The following is a 10,656-nucleotide window of genomic DNA, read 5'->3' as shown; positions in this document are numbered from 1 at the left end:
CAACAGAATGCCAATTATTTTCCATTCACACTTGTTCCCTTGGATTCTATATTGCCAAAATTACATTACATCTCAACCACCCTAAAATTGAATTTTAAAAAAAAATGATAAATCAAGAAAAAAGAAGAAAAGAATATATCGTTTTTTGCTTTTTGTTGGGTCTTGCAACTTGCAACCGATGTAACAAGGCGTTTCTCCACTGTAGCTGAAGAGAAGTTCTAGTGACCAGGCCCTTTGGGGCTAGGTCCAGAAGCTAGACGTTCAAGCCAGCATTCCATGGTAAACTTAGCCTTCTCATAGACCGATGACGACGACAAGGACGGGGAGGAGAATGTCTCCAAGTGATTTGCACCAGCAAAGTCCTCCGGTAAAACTCTGCTCGCTTCGACCGGAGCACTGCCGACCCAGATGGCTACGGATATCATAAAGATGATCAATATGCTACTCATCTTGGGGAAATTCATTTTTCAAAGTTTCTCTTAAAATAAAGAGTAGATAAAATGGGAAATGGAAAATGAGGAGTTAGGGTGTTCTTGTGGAGGTTACAAAGACTACTACTAGTGCTTGATCTAGCAGAGCTTTTTTGAGAGGGGCTTTTGGGTGCTGGATGGAAAGATGATGTGAAAAGCTTCAAATGTGTTCACCTATTTATATTGTGAGAGTTTGTATACTATTTTAATTAAAAGTGCTCCTGTTGTTGGACTGGTGGAGTTTTTTGTTGGACATGTAGGGTTTACGTGTTGACCAAGGAGTTTCGACAAAATCAGTCATGGCACACGAAAAGCTGATGTGGGTTCTAACGTTTGAATTTGTCAACCAATCTGAATATTTAAACATTTTACTGAATTTACTTATTTGTCCTTGTTCTTTCGTTTTTTTTTTCTTTTTTGTCAAAATTTGGAAGGGAGGAGGAGGAGGTGTCATCGGGTTCGAATCTGATATCATTGATCTGTACGTCAAATGCTCTTATTTGTCCTTGTTCATGCCACAAACTTGTGGGCAAAAACTAGTTTTGGTCCAGACGTAAGAAGAAAAGAAGAAAATAGAATAGTTTTGTTGATTTGATTATTTTGTTTTTGCATTTTATTTAGAGATTTGGTTATTAATTCAGTCCAAACTTGGAAAGTTTGAATTGACTGTTCCCCCAATATGGTTCTTGGCTTTGAATGGACCAAGCAAGAAAGATTTGAAATTATTTTAAAGGAAGCCACCCAGATGCTACCAGCTGCTAAAAAATGAGCATAATATTCTTCCAACTAACTTGTAAACATGTTAATTGGGTTTACACTTGTAAGGTTGTCCAGTACTAAAATGTCGTTTGGTGTTGCAATAGAATGCTGACTAGAATAAGTTAAATTGTTGGATGCAGATTGACTATGTTTTTGTCATTTTGAGCACGGAATGTATATAAACAAGTTTGTGCTTTAGAGGCTTTTAGCTATAATCCCAAACTACAATTCTTTTTAGTCAAGGTGAGGGAAATTTCCACAATTTCAGGTATAATATCATTAAATATCTCCTTATATTACAACACGTGGACGAGTTATTGCACGCCCTAACGGGAGAGTTTTGATAAACTTCAACGCAAGTAACTTAGAATGACAGAAATATTTATTTCATGGAATGTGCTGTAAAAAGAAAAGACAAAAATCATTCTAAACGTACTAACAGGTAGGTGCTCGTACATAATCCAGAAACTGGCTTTGCTGCAGCAGATGTGAATTACAATAAGAGCATGAAAAGGGTGCCTACAATCACAAAGAAGAAACTTCGATTCGAATCTGGGCTCTAGCTATACAACGTTAATCTGTTGGCCTTTCTGCTATACAAATGCTAACCAGTTCTCAAAACGAAAACAACTTCATATTTGCCTATAAAGAATTGCAATATTTGTGCCTGAAAAGCAAAACTCAGAAGTCCTTGGCTTTTCTTCTCAATTCATTAAGCTCCATCTCAATTTCAGAATCTCGAAATGGATATGCCTTGTTCGAACTCGGAGCAGCAGTTCTTCCAGGTGGGAGCTCTCCTTTCTGTTTGGAGAAATAAAGAAGAGGAAAAAAGTCAAGAACCTGGTTGTTGAGAAACCATAAAGAAAAAAATGTTGGGATGCTAATTACATTTTTAGTTTTTGAACAAAGGGAGCAATGAACAGAAACAAGTGGAAGAGGATATTTAGACTTCCATAATTTCGAGCCAAAAGAATTTTTAAGTTTTAATTGTACAGTGCTTATCCATCTTTGTACCAAACAACAGAAAAGAGGAAAGGAAAACCATTACAAACCAGATATTTAGACTTCCATAATTTCTCTTAATGTTCCTTTGCTCAACCGAAAAAAAAAAAAAGCATGATGGAATTATAAGAAAATTAGACAGCTAATGAGTACAAAAATTATGGGCAAAATTTTTAATATAAGAACACAAGTTCACGGGAGCTATATCATTATAAAATTGGTTGCATTAATATACATATATACATAAGTGTGTGTGTATGTATATTATAGTTGTCCTGCATGATAAGGCATACCTTTGAACTACCAGATAGTTCTTTCTTCAAGTTTGCAAGATCATCGTCAACTGAAGAGCTCTCTAGCAACGCAAACTGCAATTTTGATGTAGGTTTGGAAATGGTAAGAAATCCAGTTTCAGAAGAGAAACCATCAAAAGCAAGCAAAAGAGATTGATACTTATATGGTGATGGCAACTTGGAAAATGGTTTGAAACTATTGATAGACAATGTCTAAACTTTGAGTGTATAAATATGTAATATGCATATTACTTAAGTATATATTTACATCTGTGACAAATTTATGCTTAACTAATATGTCTGGAATTTTGCCACTACTTTCAGCAGATTACTGAGCTTTATTCTGACTTGTTTCCACATCATATTTTCCAACATAGAAGGTTGTTTTATCTTCCCACCCTCCCCTGTTCTTATCAATCCAAAGATCATATAGACACATATGAAATGGGACATAAATAAGGGAAAAGAATAAGTGTTACCTTTCCTTCTAGATCATCAGTAGTTAATTGGCCAATAGCTTCTGCCTGGGATTCCATTGCTAAGACTATTTCAATGAAATGGAAATAGAAAAATTAGGATACATATAGTATATAGATATCTGCATATATAAAAATATTATATGAATAGTGTATATATACATACATACATACATACATACATACAGCGTCTGTCTAATTTATTAAGTTTGGGTTTCCTCCAATCAATGATAAACAATCAAACATGTAATGCACACAAAACAATGTGATTAAAAGTCAATCAATTTTTTGCAACATAAGTCATATACAGTAAACAACCATAATGATAATCCCAAGCCAAGCTAGCCAGATATCATGTCCCTTTTATTTATTTAATTAACTGAATCAAAAGACTGATAGCTAAGAATGATTTCATTTGCATGTCCACTGCTTAGCAATTCAGAAAACATTCTAGCATTTTAACATAGCAGTATGGGTGGTGAAAGAATAAACAAAGGCCAAGATCAGAGGAAAATTATAATTACAAACAAGTATCAGGCATGGCTTTTTTTTTTTTTTTTTTTTTTTTTTTTGTTGGTTCTGGTTCCAATATTAGCCAGGTTTTCACAGCATCACCCAACATTATTTCATCCCAATCTTTAAAGAAGAGATGAACGATCTCTCTTGCTTACGGATATCAGACATATTTTGTCTGGACAACATCCCTATTCTATCAGCCTTACCAGGAAACATACATCTAAGACATGCTCAACAAGGAAATTGGAAGGATGTGAAATAAACGAAATTATGACTTCTTCTTTTTTTTTTTTTATTCCAAAAAACAAACCTTTTGTTGCAACTTCTGATAATGAGCAGGAATTAAATTTCACTAATCACATGCTTGCCAACCATTGCCTGAACACATGAATGCTCAACACAGACAAAAGTACATTGTGATGAAGTTTCTTTTAGTGGATTTTGAAGCAGATTTTACACTCGAACGACTTCATATCATTCTTCAGTCAAACACAGCCCAGAGATGTGCACAATCAATTAAGCTTAGTGCTGGTTGACTTTGGGGTAGAACGTTTCTACTTTTTCTAATACTTAGCCATCTTTCTTAAAATGTGGCTCATGGAGTTTTTGGCAAATTCAACAATTTTCTTATCACTTCATCCATTGTTCTGTTCCAAGTATCAGACACAATCAACTGCCTTTGCATATATGAAGCAGCATAAAAAAAATGTTGCAACCAAACATCTATTCATTATAATACAATATAGCCACTTGATCAGCCTACCTCTACACTTTCAGTCATAGATTATTGGACCCCAGAAGAACTAGCATTTTTACAAGGCATGTAGTCTATCATTTTTTAAAACACAACATGAGCTTACTGTTTACTTCCCAAAACTCATTTTGACCAATTCCTCTAAGCACAGTAACATAAAATGCAGAAAATAAAATGTAATTATTTAATTTAAAAGTTAATATGTAATGGAGAACGTTCCCTCGTGCCAAACAGAGATTGGCCCTCAAGTAGAAATGCAAAACAGAGCTTGTTAGTACTCCCATAATGGACAGCTGGCTTACCTTTCTCTTCCATCTTTTCAAAAGCTGAAAGAGCACTACTTGTATTGACATTCCCCACCATCTCACTCACTTTAGTTGCAGTCCTGATGCGACAGAAAAGAAACATCACCAGCAACATTAAGGACATAGCTAAAAAAAAAAAAACGAGCTACCAGACTCAGTTAAAAAAAACAAAAAGGAAATTGAGAGATTGTAGTAGAAACAAACTTTGCAGACTGAGCACGTGCTTTAAGAGTATCTTTTTTCGACCTTGCCTCCTGTATCTTGCTCTCTAAAAGCTACACAAAATGGATTTTATGGAATACAGTTGTAACAAATGCAGGTGATATCTACATAATTATACTTATCAAAAGAGTCAATGCCCATTGCAACCAGGAAAAAAAGAGACAAGGTCGGTTTCTGATAAAATCTGCAAAATAAAGCAAGCACTAAGCACAGTTATAATTTTAGATACTAATAACACTCAATTAAGGCCCGAGCTCAAGAAACCTCAATAACTGCTCTTTTGGCCAGTTTTTCCATAAACAGAAGAAAGAGATCTTTTTATTTTCTGTCAGAGTTATTGCCTTCTTATGATAAAATTTAAAACCACAGCTTCTCTCATAAAACTCTTTCTGATTATTCCTAGATCAGTAACTCGTGAGTTCATAACACCACTTTTGACACAGCATACAATATAGCAATTTGATTCAGCCACAAATATATGTACTAGTAAAATCATATTCTTTATAACCGCTACAGAAAATTTGAACTAAAACTGGCATGGCAACAGATTCTACATTTTACCGTCATAACATGCAAAAGAAATGGAAACACATATGCTAGTTCCACACTTTATTTTCACAAAAATGCATGTGAGTCACACAAACCCTTTCACAATATAGATAGATGTATATATACAGATTAATTAATAGAGGGACCCCTCAAATAACCCTTGTAAAGCCCACTCTGCATTGTATTTTAATAATCTGAACAGTCTATTTTTTAGGTATTCCCTCAAAGAACATCTCTGCAAAAAATCACTCAAATTGGAACTTAACCACTCACTTGAATGGTTGTCATTTTAGTGTTTTCTTGAAACGAGTTTGTCAGTTTTGTTGGCCACAACTAGATGTCTTAACGGTTTACAGTGTGTCTAATTTTTTGCAAGGATGATCTTTGAATGAAGACTTTAAAAATAAACTGTTCAAATCATTGATGTAAACTTCGTAGTGGATCCCACAAGGTGTATAATATGTGTATGTAAATATATGTGTGTGTGTGTGTGTGTGTGTGTGTGTGTATAAAGCTACTCATCAAAGAAGTAAATTAGGGGAAAAATATATAAATTCACTTACCCGTGTATTAGACACAAGATTATCAACAACACCTTTTTGTTGATCAAGTTGAGCTTTCAAAGTATTAGCATTATCCTGGAAACAACAGAACAATTAATTTTACAACAAACACTTCGGCAGCCTGGCGATGAAGCAGAAACTAGGTTGCGAGGAAACAAGGTAACATTAGATCCATGTCTATAAATTCAATTAGAAATTTTGAACTGTTGACTTGAGCTTAATTTTCCTGAACATTCCAAATGCAAGTTCGGCTCAATAAGACAGTTGAATAACACACATTTCTCAAAATAAAAAAAATACGAAAGAAAATAAGCGAAGCATAATAAATTTATATAACTAATTAGACTTACAGCGAAAGATTTACGCCTCTTCAGAGCTTCACGTGCAAGATCCTCCTCTCCTTTTTGAAGAGCTAATTGTGCTTTGCGGTACCTATTCCAAACATGGACCATATTTTTAAAAATTATTCACCGCTATACTTACGAATATTAGATATCAACCCCATCTATATTACCAGTCCTCAGAAGCTTGTTCAGCAGCTTTGTACTTATTTTCCAATCGCTTTTGAGATGCCAACACCTTCACACAGAGAAAATACGTGTGATCAATTCTAGATGAACATAGATACAATCAATCAATTAAAAGATTTTTTTTTTTTTTTGGATGTATATCAGTTAAAAGATTAAACACTGGCAATGCATAAAGGAGAAAATCATAAGATATCCAAGTATATCTAGAGCACACCACAATAACCGTTCATGGATGATATGCTTACAGTTTCAGTTTGTGTCAGTTATGAAGACAAAGAAAAAATGAAAACTAAAAGAGATAAAAGCAAATGCAATAAAATCCAAAGAACATCAGGAAATCATACAAAACCATAGAAGACAAGAAAAACAAGGAGATTCTGAGAATTTCCACAACGATTTTATTGAAAAAAAATATATAAAAAAACTTAAAATTTTTGGGAACATAAGGCTTACTTGTGCTGTGGCTTGACGCATCTTTGTCAAGTCATCATTCATTTCAAGAACTGCTTGCTCCAAGATTTTCTCAGGATCTTCAAAAGTACTTATGAGTGCATTTGCATATGACTGCAATTAGTAAAATTCGTGCAAGAAAAGGTACAATTAGTTATAATAATACAATCACATTATTATTATTATGTGAATACACTAAAGACTGATAACACATATCACCTTGACAACTCTAGCAAACCTGTCAAATAGGTTCATACGGGCACCAAGGGCACCTCCACGCTGCCTAGAATAATGTGGTCGATTGGAAGGAGCAACCCTAATCACTTCAACTTTTAGAGCCCCCACTGAAAGAAAAATAATTGTAAGGCATAATATTACTATTTCTAAGTGATTTGGTGGGGGAGGTGATGTGAGGTGATTTATGTTTGAAAGAGAGGGGAGGCGGTGATTTGGTGAGTCAAACCAAAAGAAGCAAATCTTTCTTTTCAAATGAAAGCTAGCCTTGTTTCATTCATAAATTTGCATGAGCATAAAAATTTTGGTTCACTATTGCATATAGTTATTACTTATGCTATCTAACACACACTAAGATGCCTTTTATAGAGCTCTAGATCCTTTTAGAAAAGACAGAAGTTTAAATCCTTCTGCTTTGATTCTAAAAATAAAAATTTCTTTTATAAGATGAATATAGGTACATCTTCTTTGAACTTAACCATAAATTAAAAATATATTTAGATTTACATGTAATCTTTAAGCTAAAAACAGCAAGGTTGAGGCTAGTTCCTGATTTATTGGGTATTATTTGTCAAGTAACCCATGTTTCAAATGTTCCCATTACAGTAGCTGCTAGTAAAATGTTCATGTCAATCAAAGAAGGCAACGAACACAGGCAATGCTCATTTAGCCTTATCTAGATCAGCTACTCCATTGTGTACTTATATTACTGTTGCATATGAATGTTGTCTCAAATGGGAGTCTCTAAACTAGTTCAAGGTAATGCTTTTGCAACCCAAGGAGTAAGAGGATGAACAGATAAAGAGGCAACTGACACATTACGAGAAGAAGAAAATCTACAAAGACTCCGAAACAAAAATACACAAAGGACATTCCCAACATCTAATTCTCTCCTCATTTGCCCATTAATAGACGAAGGTATCCAGAGACAGACTCAATTCCCTGTGAAACGCTTCTCCATTCCCACTGAAAGCCTTAGAAGGAAAGAAAATCAACTCTACTAAGCTTAAAGCAACTATTTGGATTGCCAACCAATTAACAAGTTCCATAACATTCAACAAATTTTACCCTTTTTTTTTCCTTACTGCTGAAATGAAGTTGAAAAATACACACAAACACACATCAAATAACGACCCAGATGCATAACGCACAGTAGAAATTCAATACCAATTGAAAATCTAAGAGATACCCAGTAACTAAAACAGTGAGTCAAGCAAAAAGCACAAACCTCCACCATTAAAGAAGGAAGTGGTGAGAGGTTTTCTGGCCATAGCGAGACTGTAGGAGCTTGAAGAAGAGGCTTGGAACGAAGAGGCAGGCGTTGATGCCATGGGGAATCCTGTAAATATCTGCAATTTTGTGGCCATTCTCAGGGAAAACTTAGTTCAAATGTTGCAATTTTAATAGATAGGATTGAACAAGATACTGATCACTTCTCACTCTCTCAATCACCACTTTTTCTGAATTTTTTTTCTTTCGGCTTTGTGATTTTTCTGGGAGTTGGTTGTATTGAGCGGTTTGGGCCGCTAACGCCGACGAGCCAATGGTTCCGGACTGCTAATCCAGGCCCGGCCATTGAAGCCCATCAATTCTGATTGGGTACGGACAGCCTAAAGTTTGCTTCATTATCCAACAAATTAAAAATTATGGGAAATTTGATTTAGAGCATCTCCAACATTAGTAGCAAATAAAACTACAGTTTCGATCTTTTGGACCACATGAGTCCAAGATATTGTGGTCACCCACCGTTGGATATTAATCCAATGGTTCAAAAAAGTTTCTTAAAAGGAGTGCAAGAGTGAGTAAACAGTTGAATTTACATCTAACGGTAAGTGACCACAAATCTCTTGGACCCCTGTAGTCCAAGAGATCATGACTGAATAAAACTATTCAAATTGAAGTTTGTTGACCTATATGGCAATTTAAAAAGCCTTATTTGCTACTTGAATAATTTTTGCTCCAATAAACTCTTTAATTTAATTAATGCAATATCATGAAAAAGAATGAAAAATATGAAAAAATGTGAAAAATGTATATATATTTATATATATTAAAATTAAAAATGCATGTTTTTAACATTTTCAAGGTAGGTTTTGTTTTTTCAAAGTAAAATTAAATGTTTGAAGGACCTAAGTTGACTTACTAGTCCTGAAGAGAAATAAAGAAATTGCAGCTTTGATGACTGAGATTGAAGAGGCAGTTGGAGAGAGTTTTTCTAATGTGACTCACCTATTTTAGAATTTCAAAGTTGTTGAAGAGGATGTTGGAGATTAGGGTTGGGCACAGTCCGTTTTAATTCGGTTCGGAGCTCAAATCAGAATCGAAACCAATATTGTTCATCCGGTCTGGTCCCGTTTGATTTTAAAAAAAACAAGGGAGAAACCGAACCAAGTCGAATTGGCTGGTCAGTCCGATTTTTCTGTTTGGGCCAGTTTACATTTTTTTTTTTTTTTTAAAATTTCTGTTTGTGTTGGGCTTTAGTAGCATAAAAGGCCCTGTTTCACATTCCTATAAAAATTTGGCCTAAACTTTAATAATTTCTACAAGCCAACGATATGCATTTTAACTTCCAAATACAAAATGTGGCCATCCAATCCAAACATACAAAACATGGTTATCCAATCCAAACATACAATCTTAAGAATTATACAACCCAATGTAAAAATTGATAATTAAATTACAAACTAAATTAGAAGTTCGAAACATAAGCCAAAAATTAAAACATAACACCAATGAAGGCTTCACATATTAAATGATCACTGGAACGTAGAAGGACTTGAGTTTCTATGTGCCAGTAAAATTGTAAGATCTACAAATAAAAACATAAACACATTAAAACATTAGGCAAACATGCAAACTATATATATAGTAATAGTATACATCATTAAATCACATAAAACTAAAAATAAAAATACCTGACTCAATGGATTCATAAAACTCCATTTCTTGAATGGTTGGCTCGTACTGTATAACGAAGATGTCATCGAACCCAAATTAAGGCCTCCACAATCTTAGGAGTTAAAGAAGCACAGAATGAATTAATCACCCGACCACTCATGCTAAAGCATGATTCCAAAGCCACTGTTAATACGGGAATAGCAAGCACATCCTTTGCAATAAGTGACAAACTCGAATATTTAACCCTATTCAATTTCCACCACTTCAAAATATCGAAGTTGGGAACCAATTTTTCAATTGGGTCGGTTAAGTACCTATCAACTTCATGCTCCAATATCACGGTGTTACTTGCTTGAGATTCTTTTATCCAACCTTCTTTAATTTCCCAAAGGTGCTTTCCTCCTCCTTTTTTGCTAAAACTTGTTATAATAATACTACTAGTAGAACTTAGCACTAGTGCATTGCGTAGGAGGTGGTGGGATACCATACTCCTCATAAAACTTCATCTATGTTGCACCGATATAACTACAGGTACGGCAATACGATACGATACGCTGATACGGTAAATCTCCAAAAAATAGGATACGGGTACGGCACCGATACGGTGATTAAAATAATATATTTATTTAAAAATA

The 10,656-nt window shown here is 34.5% G+C and overlaps 1 protein-coding gene across 1 annotated transcript; it reads right to left on the bottom strand.

The window, feature by feature from the left end:
• Positions 1-1,634: 1,634 nt before the first annotated feature.
• LOC117613786 (membrane-associated 30 kDa protein, chloroplastic) lies at positions 1,635-8,605 on the bottom strand. The gene is made up of 11 exons (XM_034342358.1): positions 8,352-8,605; positions 7,109-7,233; positions 6,893-7,003; positions 6,424-6,488; positions 6,260-6,341; positions 5,910-5,984; positions 4,780-4,850; positions 4,573-4,655; positions 3,004-3,068; positions 2,525-2,599; positions 1,635-2,030 (listed from the first exon to the last, which is right to left on the bottom strand). The coding sequence occupies exons 1-11, from the start codon at positions 8,488-8,490 to the stop codon at positions 1,911-1,913; spliced, it is 1,011 nt and encodes a 336-aa protein (XP_034198249.1). The 5' UTR covers positions 8,491-8,605; the 3' UTR covers positions 1,635-1,910.
• Positions 8,606-10,656: the final 2,051 nt, after the last annotated feature.

Source organism: Prunus dulcis, chromosome 1 (genome assembly GCF_902201215.1).
Source record: "Prunus dulcis chromosome 1, ALMONDv2, whole genome shotgun sequence".
Taxonomy (NCBI): domain Eukaryota; kingdom Viridiplantae; phylum Streptophyta; class Magnoliopsida; order Rosales; family Rosaceae; genus Prunus; species Prunus dulcis.
Note: the sequence above shows the minus strand (reverse complement) of the source record. Positions and strands in the feature narration are given on the sequence as shown.